The 26,893-nt window shown below is 42.2% G+C and overlaps 1 protein-coding gene across 1 annotated transcript in view; it reads left to right on the top strand.

Moving 5' to 3' along the window:
- LOC143782402 (uncharacterized) overlaps nt 1-26,893 on the top strand; it is a 106,364-nt gene that overhangs the window by 55,375 nt on the left and 24,096 nt on the right. Inside the window, exons 4-5 of the mRNA XM_077269803.1 lie at nt 2,694-2,957; nt 21,325-21,458. Coding sequence (XP_077125918.1) covers nt 2,694-2,957; nt 21,325-21,458 — 398 coding nt within the window. The remainder of the gene's footprint in view (nt 1-2,693; nt 2,958-21,324; nt 21,459-26,893) is intronic.

Genomic DNA, 26,893 nt, shown 5'->3' with positions numbered 1-26,893 from the left:
TTGTACATTCTCTATATTGATTTAACCACCTCACCCATAGTATTGCTTGAAAGTCTCATGTTAGTCAACAGAGAGGAGGAATGTTTTTGTGTCTTTTTTCATATTTGTATTTAATTGCTTTTTTTTATTGTTATGAAAAGTAAATGCAAAATCAGTTCTGGAGGTCATGCAGGACCTAATGGTAAGAGAACAGCAGCTGTTCCTCCACATTGACATGCTGTCTGTTATGTTTTTAAAGGGAATTTTAAAGGATTTCATCCTCCCTTCCCCCACATAAAACTATTTATGTACTTGTAAGGCTACGTTCACACTTTGCGGGTTTTGCCGCGGATCCGCAGCGGATTTAACACTGCGGATCCGCAGCAGTTTTCCATGCAGGGTACAGTACAATGTTACCCTATGGAAAACAAAACCCGCTGTGCCCACGCTGTGGATTTCCGCGGAAAAAGCCGCGCGGCTTTTCTGCGGAAAAAAAGAAGGAGCATGTCACTTCTTGGTGCAGAATCGCAGCGATTCTGCACCAATAGAAATGCATTGATCCACTCACTTTCCGCATGGGGCTGTGCCCACGTTGCTGGAAGTTAAGCGGATAATGTGCAGATGGTACCCGGGGTGGAGGAGAGGAGACTCTCCTCCAGGCCCTGGGAACCATATTTTGGTGTAAAAAAAAGAATTAAAATAAAAAATGATGCTATACTCACCTCTCAGCGCTGCCCGCGGCGTCCGGTCTCAGTTGCTGTGCGAGCAGGACCTGTGGTGACGTCGCGGTCACATGACCGTGATGACTCCGCGGTCACATGACCGTGACGTCACGAAGGTCCTTGTCGGCACAGCCGCCTGCAGCACCGAGGAGATCCGGACATCGGAGGGTGAGTATAACCAATTTTTATTATTTTTTACATTACTATTGATGCTGCATATTGCTGCATATGCAGCATCAATAGTATAGGCGGAAACCCGCAGCGGAAACCGCGGAACAAACCGCGATAAATCTGCAGGGATAACCGCAGCGGTTTTGCCCTGCAGATTTATCAATTCCGCTGCGGGATTAACCCGCAGAGCAGGCCGCAAAGTGTGAACGTGGCCTAAAAGTATTGCTGGACTTGTCTTTGAAATAGTTACATGACCAGTCCATACTACTTTACTGAGAAATCAGCATTTTCATTGATATGCAATTGATGCTGTAGATCTGAAGCCTTTGTCACTCCAGCTCTATCCCTCTTTTTGCACCTTCTCCTGCGTGACTGACAACCTCTATGATGTGTGACTTCAGGCAAAGGAGAGTGGAGTGACAGAGGCTTCAGATCTACAGACTTAATTGCATATTGGTGAAAATGTTGACTTCTCAGTAAGGGAGAATCGGACTGGCCATGTAGAGGGTTTACTGGACTTGTCTTTGAAGAAGCTACATGCACATATAGATATGAAAACCAATACAAAGATGTGCTTGGAAGAGAATGATTGAAAATGCTATAAATCTTTATTAGTTCAATTTCACATAATAATAAAAGTGAATAAAAAGGAGGAAGTAAGGTAGGATTAAAATATCCAACATTTCAGTGGCAGATATGCAAACAGTGAATGACCAACAGCCAAAATGTATAGAATACGTATGGAATATCGAAGCATGGTAAATAGATCACATGAGATGTACCATGGTAAATACCTGGATTTAGAGAAATGGAAATAAGTATCAAAAGTAAGGAAGAAGGGTGTAAAGAACGGTACAAATCACAAAATGAAAATAAATTGAAAATGCCTTAAGAATAATAATAATTATAAAGTACAAAGATGCAAAAAATGGAAAGGTGAACGCAAAAAAAATCCACTGGCGCTCTTCCTAAAACATCTGTAGGCTATTGCTGCTGGTAGAGAGATCGATTCTGTGTGCTGCCCGGTCAAAAGAATAAAATGGATATAGGAAAAAACTCTGCTCTAAAAATAAATATTACGATACTTAAAGAAAATGAGAACAGGAGAAGTGTGTGCATAAAATAAAAATGAAGCAATTGTACCACAATGTTAACACAATTGTAATAGTATTAGTGTCAAAATTAGTAGTACAACATTTATTGAAAGACAATGATGTAAGTCCCGCCATAAGTACCGGTAAATGTAATGTGGCAGTTAGCATATCCTTCATTGACTTTCTAAAGGATTACCTTGCTTTTGCTTGTTTTAGGTAGGAAAAGTCCATAGACGACTGTCAGGCTGAAAGTGAGTTCTTTGGGCTTAGTTGCGTGACCGCCACCTGTTTCTTGCTCGTGTTGCTGTCCCAATGGGCAGAGCACTCCGGCCAGTGGCGATGGTGGATCCACGTGAAACGGGCGTGTGACGTCACCTGAGGAAACCACAGAGTGCTGATGCAGCCAAACAAACCAATGTGTTTTAAAGGATCATGGTTTTTCTTTATGGCGGTTGATCCAGCATCGCTACCGGCTAAAAGCTCTGCACATCGGGACAGCAACACGAGTGCGAGACAGAAGATCAGTCAGACTGTGGAATGGCCCTACCACAAGAGGTAGTAATGGTGATTTCCTTATTACACATAACATTGCGGGTTATAGTTAATTTAGTGACTAAATGTACAATTGGTGGAGAAAGGTGGCACTTGATGGACCTAGGTCTTTTTTCAACCTATGTAACTATATAATGCAAAACTATATGTAAGATCCTCTTTTTCATTTTTGCAGATCACAATTAAAAGCCCACTCCTGTAAGTACAAAAAGCACCAGCAAAAGCACCAGCTTCTTACTTGTTCATCCTGCGACCTGACTTTCAAAAATATTCGCCAACTGACTAGACATCAAAAAGGAATTCATGCCAAACAGAATAACAAAAATCGTTCAAAAATAAAAGGGAAATTAGAGAACCAAAATAGAGTCCTTGCCTCTGACGGCTCCATCAATCCGCAAAATGCTCCAAAGAGAGGATTCAGTTGTGACATTTGTAACAGGTAATCATTTCTTTACCCACCTTCATTAAATTGGCATTGTCTAGGGGTTCTTTGAGAGCTAATATGACTTTATTCTATGCCTTTATTGGGTTTTGAGAAGTGACTTTTTTCTAGGACGCATTTTCCCTTATGCATATTAGATCATAGCCATTTCCCTGTCAAGAGTCCCCTGATCTGTTAACTAAATCCTGAGCCATATTGCTTTGCAATAACATGGTTATTCCTAGTAGTAATCATGATTACTATTATTCCATTATAGTTATCTGTAGGCGCTACAGTGGTGTCCGCTGTAGTATTACATATTGGGACTACCTGCAATCATCATTTTGTATATATATGGAAAATGTGTTCTTACTGTAAAGGGAATCTGTCCCCTAATTTTGGGCCTATAAACTGCTGCCACCACCATGAGGGGATAAGCCCCCCCCCCCCCCCCCCGATGTAACCTGAAAGATAAGAAAAACAAGTTAATTATACTCACCCAGGGGCCTCCCATCTTCATGTGATGATGTCCTCTTTTTTGCTTCCTGTCGCGGCTCCTGCGCAGGCGTACTTTGTCTGTCCTGTTGAGGGCAGAGCAAAGTACTGCAGTGCGCAGGCACCGGGAAAGGTCAGAGAGGCCCAGCGCCTGCGCACTGCAGTACTTTGCTCTGCCCTCAATGGGACAGACAAAGTACGCCTGTGCAGGAGCCGCGACAGGAAGCAAGGAAGAAGATGTCATCTTATGAAGATGGGAGGCTCCGGACCGGGCTGCGACGTCCATCGGACCGGACCACCCCTGGGTGAGTATAATCTAACTTGTTTTTCTTATCTTTCAGGTTACATCGGGGGCTTATCTACAGCATTACAGAATGCTGTAGATAAGCCTCTGATGGCGGTGGTCGCAGTTTATAGGCCCAAAATTAGGTGACCGATTCCCTTTAAAAAATATTCTCGCCTCTTGATAGACTACTGACCATCACTTACCATTAAGTGGTAAAAGTGCAATAAAATTCTATAATTCTGGGATCCTGTAGTCCAGACCCCCTGATAATCTGCCATGCAGCACAATGAATACCAAGTCAGATTAATAACAAATGTACCTGGTACTGCAGCAATACTGGCCCTGTTAAGTCAATCCTTGGTCTGTGAAGAAGGCAGTGCTGATTAGTGGTAATACTAGCAACCTATTAAATATGTTTTTTTCAATGCTAAAATCTACATTACTTGATGTGGACCTTTAGAACATAGATAACTGTATGTGGATGTATGTTCTCTGGCATCCTCATAGCAGTGTAGTCGCTGTCATGTACTCTGTATGTGAGCTACTCTGAGGCTCACACTGGGGCATTCACCAGGGGCGTAACTACAACAGGTGCAGGGGTTGCAATCGAACCCGGGCTCTGGAGCCTAGGGGGCCCTAAAAGCGCCTTTGGCATATAGATAAAGACTATTGCTATTACAGATTTAAAATATTTGGGGGCCCCGTTGGAGCTTTCGCTTCGGGGCCCATGAGTTTCAAGTTATACCACTGGCATTCAGTGTCATCACAGAACATTGCTCCTGCCGCCATATGAGACAAAGAACCGGGCAATCACTGTTACCTAGAGCCATATCTCTATATATATATATATATATATATATATATATATATATATATATATATATATATATATATATATATATATATATATATATATAGCATCTTGATTACTCGCTAATCCCGCCCCCTGCACAGTAGCTCCGCCCCCACACTTTATCATGCCCCCCACCCCATTATTACACACAATCCCGCCCCCACCACCACATTACCACACATAATCACGCCCCCCCACCACATTACCATACAATCCCGCCCCCCCACCACATTACCACACACAATCCTGCCCCCACCACATTACCACACATAATCACGCCCCCACCACATTACCATACAATCCCGCCCCCCCACATTACCACACGAGGCTCCATCCCCACACATTACCACACGAGGTTCCGTCCTCACACATTACCACACGAGGCTCTGTCCCCACACATTACCACACGAGGCTCTGTCCCCACACATTACCACACGAGGCTCTGTCCCCCACATTGCCACACGAATCCAGTTTGCTTTTGATTTTACACTGTGAATAAAATGTATTAGTATTATTCTGATTTTAAATTATTATTATTATTATTGCTATTAACTTCATTTTAAGTTAATTTACCACCTGCGTAAGCGCTATTGAATGTTGTCATTATTTACTTTTGTTTAATCAATAGCAGCGTTAAAGGGAACCTGTCACCTGAATTTGGCGGGACCAGTTTTGGGTCATATGGGCAGGGTTTTCGGGTGTTTGATTCACCCTTTCCTTACCCGCTGGCTGCATGCTGGCCGCAATATTGGATTGAAGTTCATTCTTTGTCCTCCGGAGTACACGCATTGCGCAAGGCAATATTGCCTTGCGCAGGCGTGTACTCCGGAGGACAGAGAATGAACTTCAATCCAATATTGCGGCCAGCATGCAGCCAGCGGGTAAGGAAAGGGTGAATCAAACACCCGAAAACCCCGCCCATATGACCCAAAACTGGTCCCGCCAAATTCAGGTGACAGGTTCCCTTTAAGCAAACGTTAAATGTGCTTGAACATGTTTTTTGTTCATCAGTGGAGTCTTGATGTGATGAGCCTGCATACAGGCCATGGAGGTTGAGTGCATTACTTACATTTTTCTTTGAAACAACTGTACCTGCCGATTTCGGGTCTTTCTGCAGTGCTCCACAGGTGGTCCTTGACTCTTGGACAACTCTTCTGATAATTCTTTACACTCCTGTCTGAAATCTTGCAGAAACACCTGGTTGTGGCCGGTTTATGGTAAAATGATGTTCTATCCACTACTGGATTATGACCTCCAACCGTGCTCAATGGAACCTTCAGTAATTATGTAACCAATGCCATCAGTATGTTTTGCAACAATAAGGTTGCGAAGGTCTAGAGCCCTCTCACTGGTTTTGCCCATCATGAGATGTTTCTTGTGTGGCACCTTGGTAATGAGACACCTTTTTATAGGCTTCAGTTGAACCACTTGATAATATTTTTCACTAAATGGCAGGATTACTTTTTAATTATTGATAGATTTCAGCTGGTGTCATGACTTTCCATGGCTTTTTGCACATCTCTTCATGTGTTCAGTACTTTTCCCGTGTCATTTCTAATTATTATACATAATTTAATTTATGGACATCTATGGTTTGATTTCTTTGCCTGTGTTGATTGGATGGGTCATTACATCTGGTGAGAATTTCATGTCAGTATCACATTTAGGGCTTTGCCTGGCTCATCCCGATTGTCCAGGTGCGGTGGAAATAGGGGTAATAGTATTAGGGGTTGATGACAGCTATGATTTGTCAAAAATCACAGCTCTTCAACACCTGGGGTTAGTAATGGAGATGTGTCTATCAGACTCCCCCAGTACTAACCCGGTAATAAAAAATAGAAAGACATACACACACAAAAAAAAAGTTGATTTCAATAAAGACTCCCCCACACATTCCCAGGTTCACCAATTTATTAAAATAAAGCCATGCAGTTCTGTCGTAGTCCAGGGAATCTGCTGTAGTCCATACATGAATACCTGAAAGACATAAAAAGACAGAGGCTGGAGTCGCACACAACGTATAAAAATACGGTCCGTTTTTTACAGACCAAATACGCAGAAATGTTCCCTGAATAGTGATACGTATGTAATTTGCAAGCAAGGTGTGGCAGCATATTTTGCTCATGTAAACCTCCGTATGGCATCCGTACAGCGAGATTTTCTCACCGGCTTGCAAAATGGACATAGAATGGATCCATGGGCTCAAATATTAGTGAAAAAAAAAATAAAATATATATATATATATATACTGTATATATATAGTACAGACCAAAAGTTTGGACACACCTTCTCATTTAAAGATTTTTCTGTATCTTCATGACTATGACAATTGTACATTCACAATGAAGGCATCAAAACTATGAATTAACACATGTGGAATTATATACTTAACAAAAAAGTGTGAAACAACTGAAAATATGTCTTATATTCTAGGTTCTTCAAAGTAGCCACCTTTTGCTTTGATGACTGCTTTACACACTCTTGGCATTCTCTTGATGAGCTTCAAGAGGTAGTCACCGGGAATGGTCTTCCAACAATCTTGAAGAAGTTCCCATAGATTCTTAGCACTTGTTGGCCCTTTTGCCTTCACTCTGCGGTCCAGCTGACCCCAAACCATCTCGGTTGGGTTCAGGTCTGGTGACTGTGGAGGCCAGGTCATCTGGCGTTGCACCCCATCACTCTCTTTCTTGGTCAAATAGCCCTTACACAGCCTGAGGTGTGTTTGGGGTCATTGTCCTGTTGAAAAATAAATGATGGTCCAACTAAACGCAAACCGGATGGAATAGCATGCCGCTGCAAGATGCTGTGGTAGCCATGCTGGTTCAGTATGCCTTCAATTTTGAATAAATCCCCAACAGTGTCACCAGCAAAGCACCCCCACACCATCACACCTCCTCCTCCATGCTTCACGGTGGGAACCAGGCATGTAGAGTCCATCCGTTCACCTTTTCTGCGTCGCACAAAGACTCAAATCTCAAATTTGGACTCATCAGACCAAAGCACAGATTTCCACTGGTCTAATGTCCATTCCTTGTGTTCTTTAGCCCAAACAAGTCTCTTCTGCTTGTTGCCTGTCCTTAGCATTGGTTTCCTAGCAGCTATTTTACCATGAAGGCCTGCTGCACAAAGTCTCCTCTTAACAGTTGTTGTAGAGATGTGTCTGCTGCTAGAACTCTGCGTTGCATTGACCTGGTCTCTAAGCTGCTGTTAACCTGCGATTTCTGAGGCTGGTGACTCAATAAATAAACACATGAAAAATTGGATTGAAGTTCATTCTCTGTCCTCCATAGTACACGCCTGCGTAAGGCAAGATTGCCTTGTGCAGGCATGTACTCCGGAGGACAGAGAATGAACTTCAATCCAATATTGCGGCCAGCATGCAGCCAGCGGGTAAGGAAAGGGTGAATCAAACACCCGAAAACCCCGCCCATATGACCCAAAACTGGTCCCGCCAAATTCAGGTGACAGGTTCCCTTTAATTAGATAGCAATGAGCATGCCGAGCGTTAGCTGGCTGGAAACAGCTAGTATTACATAAGGTCTAAAGATTTTCTGTATCGCTACAAACTTGGAATTATTATAGTACGTATGGGATAATTTCTCATGCATTTTAGCCTTCCTCTCAGAACAGTTTTCTGATGTCTAAGGCTAGGGTCACATTGCGTTCTGTGACCGCGTTTAACGGACTACGTTACACCGCGGCATAACGCGGTGTAACGTAGTTCATTAACGCCGCCATTGCCTGTAATGGTGAACGCGTCGCTAGCGCCCGCTCACATTGGGCGTGCGCTAGCGATGTGCCGTCATTTGAGTGAAGGACCGCGAACGCAGCGTTCGCGGTCCGTTCCTCGCTAGCGCAGATCGGGGATCTGCGCTAGCGGTATCGGCTAACGCGATCCCTTTTGGGACATTGCGTTGGCGCAGTCCGTAGCGCTATGCGCTAAACGGACTGCCCTAACGTAATGTGACCCTAAGGGACTATCTATACAAGATGTTTTTGCTGTGAATTTTCCATAGTTGATCCTGATTGATAACAAGCTAGTATTAGACTACCAATGTGGTGGAGGAGATCTTCTAAAATCATAACCACACGCTGCGGAGATAAATCGACCTCTGCTACAGATCTTACATCCACAATGGATTTATGCTGCAGATATTTACAGAAAACTCCATATTTTGCAATGGAAAGGGTGAAGTCGCGGTACATCTGCAGCATTTAACTTTAACCGTATTTTAGTGCCACATTGCTATTAAGAGTTTGCTATGGCATTTCCACTGCAGAGATTCCACATCACATGCATCCCGTGCTGCCGTAGCTTAGATTGACTACTACCACATTACAGTTCTTTACATGCAGACTGTCCTGATTTTACTTATAAATCTGTTACATGGGAACTCTTGTATGCAGTTTATATCCATTTTCTGTGTTTTCTGTATTGTAAAGTAATAATTCTTTACAAGAAAAGCTAGTATACATATTTTCCAGTAGGTGTCAGCAAAGATCAAGTAACATTTCAGCTTTGTGATTTGGTGCAGTCTGTCATGTGTCCCATGCTCTGTTTCATTTTTCAGTTTTTAGGCTAAAAAGATATGTCGGGGGTTTTGGATATTAGCTGATTTGTATTTAGATTCTCTTAAAATAACATTAGATATGTTCCTGTAACTGAACTTGGCTACTATGAGCCGATTGAGGATGTCCCAATACCAGGTATCCTGGTGAAATTGTCCACTTAGTCTTCTTTTCAGAATCCTGTGCTATTAGCCAGAATAGAACAACACTGCTTCTTCTATGGCAAGACTCAATCCTATAAGTAGCCAACCATGTCATTGATTACCATGTTATACTGCATCTGGAGCAAGCAGAAGCCAGTCTTAGCTGCTCGCCTTTCATAAGACCTTGCGTTATAGAAGGTCGTACCCAGTTGGGACCAGTGTTATGTCAGTAAAGCTATAACTATATCAATTAAATGTTCTATAATTTTTTGCTTGTGGTTCAAATCCTCACCATTTTATCTTTTTTGTGAAATATTATTTTGCTGTGAGTGAACAAAAATACGGTGAACCAGGACATAGGAATTCTTGCTTTGAATAAAAGGGAATTGATCAGCAGGTTTTTGCTACCTCATCTGAGAGCAGCATGATGTAGGTAAAGAGAAGCTGAATCCAATGATGTATCACTTAGTTTATTGGGTTCAGACATTCTGACAGAGTTTTTATATTTAGAATGATCCGAGAGATAGAAACTGAAGAGGAGACAAAGCACAAATAGGGTCTTATCTGAGTAACAATATAGAAGGATATGCATGACGGTGCTCACCTGGATGGGTTGTGTACACACAACCACTTATAAGGCCTAAGGCTCCTGCAGACCTACAAGGAGATAAATGCATAGAACTAGAGAATCAAATGAGTTATTCTGCACTACTGTGGAGAAAAAATGAAGAATGTCAATCAAATTTCAGGTGGTTTTATTCATCAACGCATTTCGAAGTATATAACGTCTTCATCACGACAAGCCGGGGAATAACCTATGTCTTTCTCCAGTTCTTTAGATTTAGGCTGTGTGCACACGTAGCAGATTTTTCGCGTTTTTTTGGCGGTTTTTCGCTATAAAAACGCTATAAAACCGCGAAAAAAAACGCTCACATTAAGCATCCTATTTAATAGAATGCAATCCGCATTTTTTGTGCACATGCTGCATTTTTTTCCTGAGTGGAATCGCATTCCAGAAAAAAACACAGCATGTTCATTAAATTTGCGGAATCGCGGGGATTCCGCACACCTAGGAATGCATTGATCTGCTTACTTCCCGCATGGGGCTATGCCCACCATGCGGGAAGTAAGCAGATCATGTGCGGTTGGTACCCAGGGTGGAGGAGAGGAGACTCTCCTCCACGGACTGGGCACCATCTAATTGTTAAAAAAAAATAATAAAAAAAAAAAAATCATGATATACTCACCCTCTGATGGCCCCGGAGTCTTCCTGCCTCTCAGCGGTGCATGTGGCCCCTTCCGTTCCTATAGATGGTGTGTGTGAAGGACCTGCGATGACGTCGCGGTCACAGTCCCGCAATGACGTCGTGATCGCGACGTCATCGAAGGTCCTGCACACACACCATCTATAGGAACGGAAGCCGCTGAGGAGATCGGCTGTTTGCGGAAGGTGAGTATAACCATTTTTTTAAAATTTTTTTATTATTTTTAACATTCTATCTTTTACTATTGATGCGGCATAGGCTGCATCAATAGTAAAAAGTTGGTCACACTTGTCAAACACTATGTTTGACAAGTGTGACCAACCTGTCAATCAGTTTTCCAAGCAATGCTACAGATCGCTTGGAAAACGCTAGCATTCTGCAAGCTAATTATGCTTGCAAAACGCTAGTTTTCTGCGGGAATATGCATGCCAATTCCGCATGCGATATACCCGCTGCAGGAGTTGCAGAATTGCCGAGGAAATTTCCGCGGCAATTCTGCAACGTGTGCTCTTAGCCTTAAAATGAAGAAGAGCTGAGAAAGCTGCCCCCATCCACACCAGGCACTGTATGTACAAAGTCCATACACACTGAGCTGCTTGTCACAGGAGGGACCGTTGCAGTACTAGTCTGATAATGCTAAAGGGAACCTGTCACCCCAAAAATCGAAGGTGAGCTAAGCCCACCAGCAACAGGGGCTTATCTACAGCATTCTGTAATGCTGTAGATAAGCCCCCGATGTATCCTGAAAGATGAGAAAAAGAGGTTAGATTATACTCACCCAGGGGCGGTCCGGGCCGATGGGCGTAGCGGTCTGGTGCGGGGCCTCCCATCTTTTAACGATGAGGTCCTCTTTTTGTCTTCACGCTGCGGCTCCGGCGCAGGCGTACTTTGTCTTCCCTGTTGAGGGCAGAGCAAAGTACTGCAGTGCGCAGGCGCCGGGCCTTTCTGACCTTTCCCTGTGCCTGAGCACTGCAGTACTTTGCTCTGCCCTCAACAGGGCAGACAAAGTACACCTGCGCCAGAGCCACAGAGTGAAGACAAGAAGAGGACGTCATCTTATGAAGATAGGAGGCCCCGGACCGCGACGCCCATCGGATCAGACCGCCCACCCAGGTGAGTATAATCTAGCCTCTTTTTCTCATCTTTCAGGATACATCGGGGGCTTATCTACAGCATTACAGAATGCTGTAGATAAGCCCCTGATGCTGGTGGGCTTAGCTCACCTTCGATTTTGGGAGTGACAGGTTCCCTTTAATCTCTTAGTCATAAATAGAGATGGGTGGACACCTGGATGTTCGGGTCCAGCTGGTTCGGCCAAACAGTTACAAAAATTTTTTGTACCAGAACAGTTCTCAAACCCGAACCCCAACCATTTGAATGGCTGGCCCGAACATCCTGTGTTTGCCACGCTGTAATGTGCATAATAGTGCGGCAAACACAGCTTTTGATCGCCGGTGAAATCATTACCGCCGGTCAGAGCTGCGGTTCCCACACTGTCAAAAGACATAGTGAGTGCACAGCTGTGATATGAGGTATACAACTCACCTCCGGTCACTGGTGTTAACTGATGGGACTACTGCTCCCATCAGCCAACACCTGCTGCTGCTAATAACAACAGTGAGAGCAGGAATGGCTGATGGGAGTATTCATCAGCTGGTGCCCGCCCTGTGTATAAATAAAAAAAAAACCCGGAGTGGGTTTTCCTGTATTTATGATAACCAGCCAGGCAAAACTCACAGCTGGGAGACCGTCAGCTTCAGCAAGGCTGGTTATCAAGAATAGAGGGGTCCCAAGCCGTATTTTTTAATTATTTAAATAAGTAATTTAAAAAATGTCAGGAACCCTCCCATTTTTGACAACCAGCCTTGCTAAACAACAGATAGCTTGGGGCTGATATTCTCAGGCTGGTAAGGGGCCATGGATATTGCCCTCTCCAGTCTAAAAACAGCAGCCCGCAGCCGCCCAGAAAATGTGCATCTATTAGATGGGCCAATTCTGGCTCTGTGCCTGGCTTTTCCCACTTGCCCTGTAGCGGTGGTAAGTGGAGTTTATATTTGAGGGGTTCATGTCACCTTTGTATTGTCCGATGACATTAAGCCCACTTTTTTTTAAATTATTTATATGCAGTGCAGGAGACGGCTGATGAATACTCCCATCAGCCGCTCCTGCTCTCCTTGATATTAGCGGCAGCTGATGGGAGCAGTAGTCCCATCAGCTAACACCAATGACCAGAGGTGAACTGTATACCTCCAATCACAGGGGGGCTCACGCTGTCTTTTGACAGCGTGGGTACTGCGGCTGTCTGATCGGCGGGGATGAATTTAAAGCTGATCAGAAGCAGTGTTTGCTGCGCTGTCATGCATATGACAGCGCGATAAACACCCGGTGTCTGGGCCGCCGAACTTGAACAGTAACACAGACTTCCTGGTGGCATCCATGTTCTGTGGCCGTGAACAAACAGTAGGTGTTCGATACAGATGCCAAACTTTACTGTTCGGGTTTGCCCATCTCTAGTGATAAATCCTTCACAGTTTGACAAGTAACACATCTCTGAATTCTGGGTTTCAGCCTCTATCTCTGCTCTGTTTAGATTACTTAGCAAAAACCTGCTGACAGATTCCCTTTAAAAAGAGGATACCATTGTGTACAGTCTAAAGTGATTGTATTTTTGGTCCCTGTAATGTCTGTGGGGAAAAAAACTCGCCTCACGCAGGCAGCACTCAGACCAATGTTATTCGGTTGGGCTGCTCAGATTTCATGTAAAAAAAAAAAAAAATGCAGCAGACAGTAGTCTCCTCCTGTATTTTGGATGAGACTTGGCTGTTGAAGTCTATGTGCACACAAAAGGAATCGGATCCCGTAGAGATCAACCGTATTACATCCAATTTTTACAGCTACAATACAGTTTCCTATGTCAAGAATTGCACTTGTTCTTGTAAATTTTATTCACTGCCGATGTATGCAAAAGTTCACATGACCGTGTAAAAATTTGTGCTGTTTTCATCCAGAAAAAAGCTGACAATTTTTCATCTGTATTATCATTTGTATACATGTGTATACAAAAAATGGCGAGCACAAGGATTTGTGAATGTAGAAATCTGAATGCTCATTTTCACTCACAGCAACCCAACCTCTTAAAAATGACATTGAAATTACAGTACCAAGATTTATCAACTACCCACCCCCACACACACAGATACAGCCTATATTGGTATGTTTTTATTCTCTTGTATAAAGTATTACATACTAGTCATGTCATCTCATGATGGACGTATGCGTTTCAAGAGACTGAAACAGCTTATATATTCACTTGTTTTTTTTCTTGCTCTTCAGCATAAAGAAAAAGAATTGGCAAATGAGGTGCAGGAATTATTTAGCCCAAAAGAGAGGTGGTATATGGCTGTGATAAGAGAAACTGATTGTACAGAAGAATTAAGAATAGGCATTGTTGTAGTAATATCATAATCATGTATACAGTGCTGTGAAAAAGTATTTGCCCCTCGCTGTACTTTTGGGTGTATTAGGCTTCTTTCACACTTGCGTTGGTACGCGACCGTCGCTAAGCGTTGGCATGACGTACCGACGGACGTTGTGAAAATTTGGCACGACGTGGGCAGCGGATGCAGTTTTTCAATGCATCCGCTGCCCATTCTAAAGTCCCGGGGAGGAGGGGGCGGAGTTCTGGCCGCGCATGCGCGGTAGGAAATGGCGGATGCGACGTACGAAAAAGCGTTCCCTTGAACGTTTTTTCTTGACGACGGTCCGCCAAAACACGAGGCATCCAGTGCACGACGGACGCGACTTATGGCCATACGTCACGATCCGTCAGCAATACAAGTCTATGGGGACAAAAACGCATCCTGCGGGCACGTTTGCAGGATGCTTTTTTTTTCCCAAAGCGACGCATTGCGACGGAGGCCAAACGACGCAAGTGTGAAAGTTGCCTTAGTGTAGCGAGCGGCGTCAGAAGAAAGGAGACAGGAAGGAGAATGCTCCCGGCCACTGCGGGCGCAAGCGGCTGCAGACACGCCGGCAGCATTCAGACAGCGCTCCTCTGAGAGGTGGAAGAAGAGCCCCAATATGCAAATAAGAAGGCTTTACGGGCACCAAACTCTTGGCCACACCAAGAGTGCACCAGACCCTCTTCATTTTCATACCAGTTAAGTTATTTTCTCAGGCCCAGTGCCAGTAACAGGTACAGCGCTAGTATGGTTATTATAGGGCCTACGTCCCCTACAACACTGTATAACCCATTTAGAATGCATTTTGGGATTGATGGACTCCCTTTAACTTGAATTATCTTTGATAGTAAAATAAGTTTGATTATCTGAAACGTTCAAGTGTGACAAATATGTAAAAATAGAAAAAGAAATGGTAGGGGGACATGCATTTCACAGCACCTCATACTGTATGTTACTATATCTTTATCTACAACGGGATTGTTTTTAATTTTCTACTTTGATTCAACTGACTGCAGAACAGCACCTGTGTATCAAATGACCTTTCATTTCCTTTGAGTCATTCCACACTTCCCAGGCTGCCCAAAGTAAACTAAATGACCCTGTGGCTATAACACCCTGAATTCCTTCTGCTCATGTGAAGGACTTGTCTCATTGAATTTCCGTAATGTATTGGTAAATTAGGCTGCAGCTTTAATTCATGTCTGAGAGCGCAGCGGCGGTGCGCTGAGTCAGATTACACGGTTAGCCTCCCTAAATGAGATCATATTTGGCTCATTCTTTCCCCATCTCTCTTGTGTAGCCACGAGTACAGCTTTCATGAGATAGAGAGAAATGCCAGCGGGGGAAAGTACTGGGAATGTTATCTCAACTCCAGTGCATAGGATTTCATCTGTTCTCCTGCTAAATGGAAAGCATTGTCAGTGATTCATACTTGCATTGCAATATGTTGGGAACTTTTGTTATTAAGTGTTTATTATTCTAGCATTTGGCGATACTGTACGTGGATTACATTATCTGATGTTTAGCTTTTGCAGTTTTGACAGTTTTTCAGTTACAAATCCACAGACATATGGTATCGCTGTGTGAAGCTGTTAGGATTGCCATTTTCTCTCAAATCTGCATACTTTTTATTCAGTAAATTACGTTTTAATTACTTTCTAGAGATGAACTTGCTTTCAGGAAAAGATGTAAATAGAATTTTCTGAGGAGTAGTAATTTAACAGACCAACTAACATCTGGCACAATATTTTATCACATTTTTCCTTTGTAGGGATCAAAAGATTTGTGTTTGAAAACACTTCTTCCTGTTTTTTACCATAATTACCTAAGAGAGCGAGATGAAAGATTGCGGTGCTCTTAAGAATGGAATGAAGAAATAGTTAGGCCCTACATTCTTGGTATAGAAAAATGTGAATAATTTTAAAAGGGGTTGTCTAGTTTTCTGATTGAAGTTTGCAGTAATAAGTATAACTGCAGACTTCTGAATCCTAACAGCACGCACACCGTATGCTGTTCGGATTCTCTGGTACTGCCAGCGAGAGCGAGTGGTCAAGTGACTGCAAGTATGAGATTTACATGCCTCTAGTCACATTCCGACTAGACGAGCTCGGCTTCGCTCATTAACAGTCAATTGAATGAGGCCAAGCACGTCTAGTTGGAATGTGGCCAGAAGTATACAAATCACATTCTTGCCTCACTCAGTACCAGTCAATTGAGTGAGGCCAAGTACATCTAGTTGGAATGTAGCCAGAAGTATAAAAATCACATACTTGCGGTAACATGATCTCCCGCTAACCAGCATTACCAGAGAATCCTGATAGCATGTGTCACACGTGCTGTAAGGACTCATAAATCTGTAGTCACAGACCAGACAAAGAGCCTGTCAGCTTGCCTATTTAAAAAAAAAATTTGCATTCCCATTAAGCTGGCAATTTTAGGGTATGATATTTTTTAGAGCTCTGCATTGTGCAGTTTCTTTAATATTTCTCCTAGAAATATATTAATAAACTGACATCTAGATATTAGCAGTTTGGGATGTGACCATACCCATTCTGATGCAGTCTAATCAGTACTCACAGTATCAGACTGTCAATACTGCAGACACACTAATTTGCTAAGGAAATTGGTAACATCCAGTTGTCAATTTTTTGTTACATTTCTATAAAGAGTAACAGCTTAATGCAGAGCTAGATGTAGAATTGTTATTTTACATGGAGTGTATATAATTACTTTAATAGGCATGTCAGGAGAGATGACAGGTCCTCTTTAGGGCTATCACTACCAATGATGAAATGGGGTAAGATTGAAGCTCAAGTCACTGGCTGATCAGCGGCATAGTATGACCACTGATCGGTAAACGTTTACCGATTGTTGCCCGTTTGATTGCCAGGCAGACCAAAGTAAACAATGCGTGCTGAGCAACCTATACTAGATCTCTCAGTGCGCTTAGGCTGCCATTGTTCTCGCAATTGCGAGCCGTGTTTACACAGTGCGATGCACCACCAAGAGCAATGAACTTTTTATGGTGCACAAAAGATCATTTCACATGAAGAATGAGTGTTTCACTCATTCACTGAGTGATTGGTAGCCTGTTTACATGGCAAGATAATCATGAAATGAGCATTTTTAACAATGCTTATTCACGTTTATCTTACAGTGTAAATGCCTCTTAACTCTATGTTAATTTTCAGTTCGGACCAGCTTCTTTGCTGTGCTGCTGGTCCAAACTGTGTGTTCTCCGATGCTTCAAGCAGAAACAGCTTTGAGCCTGCATCTTGGGAAGAGCACACTTAGGCTAAAGCTGCATTCACCGATCCAGCAGCTTCAGAGCAGTGATTAGAAGCTCTAAAGAAAAGAGCGTCTAAGCACTGCACCCTTTGCCTTGAAAATAGAATAGAGGGGGTCAGTAACATATGCATTGAGCAGGAAACTATACAGTGAAAATCTGTGGCTAGACCTCAAAAAAGCAGTGCATGCAAGACGACCCAGGAATCTCACCGAACTGGAAGCATTTTCCAAGGAAGAATGGCCGAAAATCCTTCAAACAAGAATTGAAAGCTCTTGGCTGGCTACAAAAAGCGTTTATAAGCTGGGGTGCTACTAGGTAGTAAACATGCAGGATGCCCACACTTTTTCATAGGCCCATTTTCTAATTTTTAAAATATAAAAGATTAAAAATTGTATTTTTCTAGCCTAAATTATAAGTGAAATGTGTTTTTAACTTCAACTTAAGGGTTTTAGAGATCATTTAATCTTCAACTTGCTTAAGTGTTCACATTAATAGTAATTTTGAACAGGGGTGCCAAAAGCTGTACAATTGAAAAAAAAACAAACCCTCAGTTATCGGCAATGAAGAGGATTTTTAATAACAATTAAATTGCGAGGTTGCCTGTTTTTACAAGCTCCTTGCAATTTTACCCATTTATGAAGAAGAGACAATCGCTTTACAGGGCTTCCAAAGAGCGTAAAAAAATTGTCTAAAGGGAGCGATTGGTATAAAATAACAAAAAAAAAAAGCACCGCTAAAAATCCCCAACCTCTGGAGCATCGCTTCTCCAGTGAGATACACTGTTTTTTGTTAATCAGGCTGGCTTCTGCACCCAATCAGTGGCCTCAGTGAAGTACGATACATTGACTACAGCCTTCATGTGGGCATAGTCTATTATTGTGGCAGCCAAGTAAACAAAACACAGTGGGGACCATCATATCCAGCTAGAGATCTTTGGCTATAACCAGTAAGTACTATTTTGGTGGCTTTTAAACCATAATTTTGGCATGTAACTGAATTTTTGCAATTAGGCTTTGTACTCCGATTTGCTCAATTTGCTCTTTTTGAAAGAAGTTGTCTGGACATCTCATATTGATGACCTCATGATCGGTCATCAACATCCTGCTTGATGTAAACAGGTTTTGCATGGTTGTCAGGTGCTCAGTCGTTAAGATGTTATCACACCGAAAGTACAATCCCTAAAACATAAAGAAATTTAGTCTGGCCACTAATATTCGTGTGCTCTACCTCTGCCTCGTAAGTCTGTGAAAGTCTCACAGACTTGCATTGATAAAGAGACTTCTGGGTCCACACTGTGCGATCCGGATAATCTCATTGCCCATTACAAGGTGCAGAAGTGGACCAAAGCGGTGCCAATAGTCAGAGAAGCCAGCAATTAGTGAGTATTTTAAGACCAACACTATGTACACATGTATGCATCAATGTACCTAAAAGTTAATAATTGGGAATAGTCTCCTTCAAAACAGCTGAAATATGAAAGGGGATTTCTGCTCCATTTGTGATCAATGAGAAAACGTAAAATAGATATAAATATTGGGCTATTCAAAGAAATGTAAAAACGCATAAAATATACCATTCCAGAAGGTGACCTGCTCGGGACATGAATGTTAAACATGTTAAAGCACCACGCCAGTGTGTTTTTTTTTTTGTTCTTTTTTTTCTTATTTCAGCATTGGAGTGGTATCACTAAGCAGTGTTACCTGCCCCCAGTATTCTACTTTCCAGCCTCTGTCTTCAGCTGTTCCCCTTCCCGTTTCTCCGGTCCCAATCCGCCATCTTGTAACCTCACCTTCTGATTGGCTGGAAGTCAGAGGTAACTACGGTCACATGGTCTCCGTGTAAGTCTATGAGAGCCTCGTTCTGGCTCTCGTAGACTTACAAACGGCAAAGGACAACCAGAGCGACGCCAAGAACAGAATCATTTTCTGAGAAATTAGATAAAAAATATATATAAAGTCAATATCGCTTCACATCCTGTTTTCCCTCCTATTATCACTTATTGTAATAGCCATAGAATAACAACATTTCATTTTTTTTTAATTTCTGTAGATTTTTTTGTTTTGAATCCCCATTAAAGGGTTTGCCTGACAGTACACTTTTTAAAGGTATGGATTGTTTGAAAATAACAAACTGAGTCATACTCTCCTTACAGAGAGGATCCAGCACAGATCACACCAGAGGTTTGTACCAGCTCCTGAAGCAATGTCTGCTAAAATTGGAAGTCAAAGCACCACTGCAGCCTGTGATGGTCTACAGGGGTCTGGTGATTATAAGAGCATTGTCATAAAACATCTGAGCTTCCTAGTCACCTGATGGCTGCAGCCAATCACAGACAGCAATGGTGCTAAGACTTCCAAAAGGAGCAGACCATTCTTCCAGAGCAGCCATTGATGGTTTCTTGGGTGCCCTGGAAGATGAGTATGATTTCATTTATTATATTATTTTCAAAGAATCCATGCCTAAAAAAAGTTGTTTTACTCCTAGACAATCCCTTTGAGTTCTCAAGAATAAAGAACCACTTTGTAATGCTAGGTTCACACTAGTGTTTGTGTATGCAGCATAGGGCTGCGTACGTCTTACCTTCAGATCCGCATCCGTCCTACGTACCTATCTTTAACTTTGTGTACGCGTGGTCATGTGTTTTATGCGGATGCGTCCCCGTGAGTCAAGAGCAAAAAGATAATGAAAAATTGAGTCTCTCGAGCCAGATTGCTTAGTGTGCAGGAAATAAGTGGCCCCTCTGAAAGATAGAATTCAGTGTTTTTAATGCTACATTCACTAGCATGATTCTAGCGTTTGCCCATGTCTAGTTCCTTTTCATATGTAATAAACTCTACTGTATATATTGATGGCCATAGATGCATACTATAGTGTTATAGGATGTTTACATCAATCATTCCTTGACTTCACTTTGCTAATTAGCAAAATAAAAAATACAGTAGTTATCCGATTATTTAAAATTTAGTAGAATGCTATGGGTGTTGACCTGGGATCCTTGACAATCGGCTCATTCAAGGGGCTGCCGAAAGCACTGGAAAACCAAGTACAGCCATTACTACAAATACTGAGCAGTTTCCTAGTCCCCTTCAAACCTTAATCTAACATTGAAGGCCTATATTAAGGATACACGGTCAGTCTAGAATGGATTGGTGCTTTAAACAGGACTTTCACCAAGTTCATGTTAACTTGGATACACCATGTAATAGTGGCTGCACACTGCAATAGAAAGGTTTTATTTATTTTTTTGTTGTGTGCAGAAATATTAGCAAGCAAATGTATTTATCACTCAATGAGTTAACTTTTTAAGTTCAGTTGGGTCTTTTTTTTGCTGGTGGAATTTATGTTTCTCCTGTATGAAACTGACCAATCATTTACAGGCAGCAAAATAGAAGTGTAGATGGACCTGTGATGATGTCATCATGGTCACATGATCAGAGTCCACATGTCCTGCCGGCCACAGTGTGCTGCCTAAATAAGCATTGAAGATAATGGCACCACACTTCTGTGGCATGTAATATATCTTTAGTGTTTATTTAGGCTGGACACTTCAGCTAGCAGGACATGTGGACTTGGGTCATGTGACCCTGATGATGTCACAGGTCCTTCTGCAATTCTGTGTGGCTGCCTACTTATGATTGGTCAGCACCATACAGTAGAAAGAAATACACCCCTCAGTAAAAACTAATAACACCTACTTGGACTTAAGTTTTCATTTGCCTGGACATTTCATGCTGTTAACTCATTTATTTAAATAAATATATAATTATTGTATTCCACTGTGCAGCCATTATTGCATTGTCTTGTTCAACATGACAAATTTGTTGAACTGTTCTTTTAATGCTTCTACTGAAATGCTTCAGACAAATGTAGTGCTACACTAAAACCTAGACATTGTTTCCTCTATAACAGTCTGTTATGTGATGTTTGTTCCAGTCCTTATAAAAGCAGCCATTAATGATCTCATCTACTGCAGTTAAATAAGCTTATTGTGTTTAGGCTGTGACAAAATACATTTTTTTCCTAGGAACTGTTCATCAAAACTAGCATTGCACAGACACATGGGAGTACATGCTGGAGAAAAGCCATTTCATTGCTCGCACTGTGAATACAAGACCAGACTAAAAGCTTCACTAACACAGCACATGAGGGTCCATACAGGTAAGAGCCATCTGACCAGTTAGAATAGTTAATAGATGGTCTATTTATTACTAACCGCATTTAAAGGTAACCTGTCAGCAGGATTGTGCACAGTAACCTACAGACAGTGTCAGGTCGGCACCATTATACTGATTAAAATGATACCTTGGTTAATGAAATCCATCTTGTGGTTGTTGTTTAATCTTTATTTTCAGTTTTGAGTTAATGATATGCCTGTGCTCTGGAGTGGCCTGTGGGGGGTCTTCATGTGGTGCTCTGATTAGGTATTCATAATGCAGACTGCTGACAGATCACTGATCACTCGGTGACCTGCCCCCTAATTTACAATTAAGAGACTTTATTCTGGGTGTGTGTTTTCTTTTTTTTCTTTATAATATCACTATGGGGTTAGTAATGGGGACATCATATAGACACCTCTCCATTACTAACTTCTGGGCTTGATGTCATCTGACAATACAAAGGTGGCATCAACCCCACCAACTATCACCCCACTTGACACTACACCAGGGCTAGTGGGAAGAGCGGGGCTAAGTGCCAGAATTAGATCTTATGGATACGCCTTTTCTGGGATGGCTGGGAGCTGATGTTTTTAGTCTGGGGCAAGGCCAATATCCATGGCACCTTCATGGCATATTAACCCCTTTCCGACATCGAGCATAAATTTACGCCGATGTCGGACGCCCTCCCTTTGATGTGGGCCCCGGAGGTGAGCCCACATTTTCCCGGTACATGTCAGGTGTTTTGAACAGCTGACATGTGCCTGTAACAGCCACTGGTGTCATTGCGATCCACCTGCAGCTATTAACCCTTTAAATGCCTCTGTCGAACTCTGACAGAGGCACTTAACATGCACTTCCAGTAATGGCGCCGGAAATCTGCCCACCGGTGACCCCCATCACATGATCTCAGGTCACCAGTGGGATGGCATGACAACCAGAGCTCTCCTGGAGACCTCTATGGTTGTCAGTGCTGGATTGCTATGAGCGCCACCTGGTGGTCGTAGCTCATAGCAAGTCAGCAATTCTGCTACATACAGGTGATCTGATCATTGCCTGTATGTAGCAGAGCCGATCTGGTTATGGCAGCTTCTAGTCTCCCATGGATGATTGAAAAATTGAGAATCATAATGGCAGTTCAGCACTTTTTTTTTGCAATTTCACTGCACTTGGAATTTTTTTCCCATTTTTGAGTACACAACATGGTAAAACCAATGGTGTCTTTCAAAAGTAGAAATCATCCCACAAAAAACAAGCCCTCACATGGCTATTTTGACCAAAAAATAAAAAAGTTATGGCTCTAGGAGTAAGAGGAGCAAAAATTGAAAATGCAAAACCAAAAATACATCTGGTCATTAAGGGGTTAATATCAGCCTGCAGCTGTCTGCCTAGCCTTTGCTGGTTATTAAATATAGGGGACCCTACTTAATTTTTTGGGGGGTCCCCCAATTTAGTTACCAGTAGATGCTAAGTATAGAGCTGTGAGCTGATATTAATAGCCTGGGAAGTTCCATGGGTATTACCCCCTTCCCAGGTTCTAAACATCTGCCCCCCGCTGTCTGCTTTCTTTCTGCTGGTTATGAAAATGATGCAGGAGCACACGTCATTTTTTCAGAAAAATAATCATTTACTATATACATGTACAGTAAGCTGCACACACACTGTACTAATTATATATGTGTAAGGCCGGCGTCACACTCAACGTATGTAAATACGGTCCGTTTTTTACGGCCGTAATACGCAGAAAAGTCCCCAAAATAGTGATCCGTATGTCATCCGTAGGCAGGGTGTGTCAGCGTATTTTGCGCATGGCATCCTCCGTATGTAATCCGTATGGCATCCGTACTGCGATATTTTCTCGCAGGCTTGCAAAACCGTCATCTAATGGATTTATGGGCTCAAATGTTCGTTAAAACATATATACAGTATATATATATATATATATATATGTCACTGAGACACATACATACATACATATACATATATATATATATATATATATATATATATATATATATATATATATATATATATATATATATATATATATATATATATTCTGTTTTTATATTTCATTCAGCGCGAGATATGTGAAAATCCGGTAATTCAATTGCCGGCTTTTTCTTTCTCCTTCCCAAACCCGACATGAGACATGGTTTACATACAGTAAACCATCTCATATCCCTTTTTTTTTTGCATATTCCACACTACTAATGTTAGTAGTGTGTATGTGCAAAATGTGGGCCCTCTAGCTTGTAAAATAAAGGGTTAAATGGCAGAAAAAATTGTCGTGGGCTCCCGCGCAATTGTCTCCGCCAGAGTGGTAAAGCCAGTGACTGAGGGCAGATATTAATAGCCTAGAGAGGGTCCATGGTTATTGGCCCCCCTGGCTACAAACATCTGCCCCCAGCCATCCCAGAAAAGGCACATCTGGAAGATGCGCCTATTCTGGCACTTGGCCACTCTCTTCCCACTCCCGTGTAGCAGTGGGATATGGGGTAATGAAGGGTTAATGTCACCTTGCTATTGTAAGGTGACATTAAGCTAGATTAATAATGGAGAGGCGTCAATTATGACACCTATCCATTATTAATCCAATAGTACGAAATGGTTAATAAAACACAGACACATTATTACAAAGTATTTTAATGAAATAAAGACACATGTTGTTGTAATATTTTATTAGACTCTTAATACACCTGAAGACCATCGTCCTGAAACAAAGTTAAAAAAACAAACAACAATATTCCATACCTTCCGTCGTTATGTCCCACGATGTAAATCCATCTGAAGGGGTTAAATCATTTTACAGCCAGGAGCTGTGCTAATGCACTCGCTCCTGCCTGTAAAACCCCGGGTATTGAATGGAAAGCAGGGTGATCTGTAGTTACCTTGAGTCGCGGTGAGGCGCCCTCTGCTGGATGTCCTCATAGGAACTCGAGCATGGGAACTTTTCCAAGGCTCCAGTTCATGAGGACATCCAGCAGAGGGCGCATCACCGCAACTCAAGGTAACTACAGGTCACCCTGCTTTCCATTCAGTACCCGGGGTTTTACAGGAAGGAGCGAGTGCATTAGCACAGCTCCTGGCTATAAAATGATTTAACCCCTTAAGATGGATTTACATCGTGGGACATAACGACGGAAGGTCTGGAATATTGTTGTTTGTTTTTTTAACTTTGTTTCAGGACGATGGTCTTCAGGTGGATTAAGAGTCTAATAAAATATTACAACACCATGTGTCTTTATTTCATTAAAATACTTTGTAATAATGTGTGTGTGTTTTATGAACCATTTAGTACTATTGGATTAATAATGGATAGGTGTCATAATTGACGCCTCTCCATTATTAACCTGGCTTAATGTCACCTTACAATAGCAAGGTGACATTAACCCTTCATTACCCCATATCCCACCGCTACACGGGAATGGGAAGAGAGAGGCCAAGTGCCAGAATAGGCGCATCTTCCAGATGTGCCTTTTCTGGGGTGGCTGGGGGCAGATGTCTGTAGCCAGGGGGGACCAATAACCATGGACCCTCTCTAGGCTATTAATATCTGCCCTCAGTCACTGGCTTTACCACTCTGGCGGAGAAAATTGCGCGGGAGCCCACGCCAATTTTTTCCGCGATTTAGCCCTCTATTTTACAAGCTACAGTGCCCAAATTTTGCACATACACACTACTAACATTAGTAGTGTGGAATATGCAAAAAAAAAAAAGGATATGAGATGGTTTACTGTATGTAAACCATGTCTCATATCATGTCGGGTTTGGGAAGGAGAAATGAAAAGCCGGCAATTGAATTACCGGCTTTTTTATAGAACACTGCTGCGTATTTCTCGCAAGTCACACTGCTGGTCCGTGTGTAATCCGTATTTTTCTCGCCCCCATAGACTTTCATTGGCGATTTTTTTGCGCAATACGGTGACAAACGCAGCATGCTGCGATTTTGTACGGCCGTAGAAGACCGTATAATACGGATCAGTAAAATACGGCTGATAGGAGCTGGGACATAGAGAATCATTGGGCCGTGTGTTATGCGTATTTTATGGGTGTATTTTCTGCGCTCATACATCCGTAAAACTCGCCAGTGTGACGCCGGCCTAAAAGTGTTTAGTTTATTAAACCATGTCTAAAAATATTTCAAATGGGATGACATCATACAGAAAAGAAGCAGGCAAACATTGTGCAGAGGGATGCATCAGGTCCAACAATAATAATAAATACATAGAGAACAACAATAAGGTCCCTTCATAAATCAATCAATAAATCAATAAAAGCACAGTGCTTAAAGCAGATGCATAGTAATGCACCCCTTCTGAGGAAGAGATTCTCGAAATGCGCGTCAGGGGGTACGTTATGGCAGTCTGGACTTTGGGTAATTATATGTATTTTTCAGCCAATACTTATCATGTACTTTTTTAATATGTTTCTATGTTTGGCTATGATGTGCAGAGAAATGTTTCTTCTCTCTTATAAAGCTCCTAAGTAAAATCTCTCTTACTATGCATTGCAATATACCATTTAAATAACTTCACCCAGTCCTGCAGGATGTGTCTGGTCCTTATTCACATGAATTTTTGCACATGATCTGCTTTAAGCACTGTGCTTTTATTGATTTATTGATTGATTTATGAAGGGACCTTATTGTTGTTCTCTATGTACAGTCATGGCCAAAAGTATTGACACCCCTGCAATTCTGTCAGATAATACTCAGTTTCTTCCTGAAAATGATTGCAAACACAAACTCTTTGGTATTATTATCTTCATTTAATTTGTCTTAAATGAAAAATCACAAAAGAGAATGAAGCAAAAAGCAAAACATTGATCATTTCACACAAAACTCCAAAAATCGGCCAGACAAAAGTATTGGCACCCTCAGTCAAATACTTGGTTGCACAACCTTTAGCCAAAATAACTGCGACCAACCGCTTCCGGTAACCATCAATGAGTTTCTTACAATGCTCTGCTGGAATTTTAGACCATTCTTCTTTGGCAAACTGCTCCAGGTCCCTGATATTTGAAGGGTGCCTTCTCCAAACTGCCATTTTTAGGTCTCTCCACAGGTGTTCTATGGGATTCAGGTCTGGACTCATTGCTGGCCACCTTAGAAGTCTCCAGTGCTTTCTCTCAAACCATTTTCTAGTGCTGTTTGAAGTGTGTTTTGGGTCATTGTCCTGCTGGAAGACCCATGACCTCTGAGGGAGATCCAGCTTTCTCACACTGGGCCCTACATTATGCTGCAAAATTTGTTGGTAGTCTTCAGACTTCATAATGCCATGCACACGTTCAAGCAGTCCAGTGCCAGAGGCAGCAAAGCAACCCCAAAACATCAGGGAACCAATGCCATGTTTGACTGTAGAGACCGTGTTCTTTTCTTTGAATGCCTCTTTTTTTCTCCTGTAAACTCTATGTTGATGCCTTTGCCCAAAAAGCTCT

The sequence above is a fragment of the Ranitomeya variabilis genome, chromosome 6 (assembly GCF_051348905.1).
Source record: "Ranitomeya variabilis isolate aRanVar5 chromosome 6, aRanVar5.hap1, whole genome shotgun sequence".
NCBI lineage: Eukaryota > Metazoa > Chordata > Amphibia > Anura > Dendrobatidae > Ranitomeya > Ranitomeya variabilis.
This window is presented reverse-complemented; position numbering and strand designations above follow the sequence as displayed.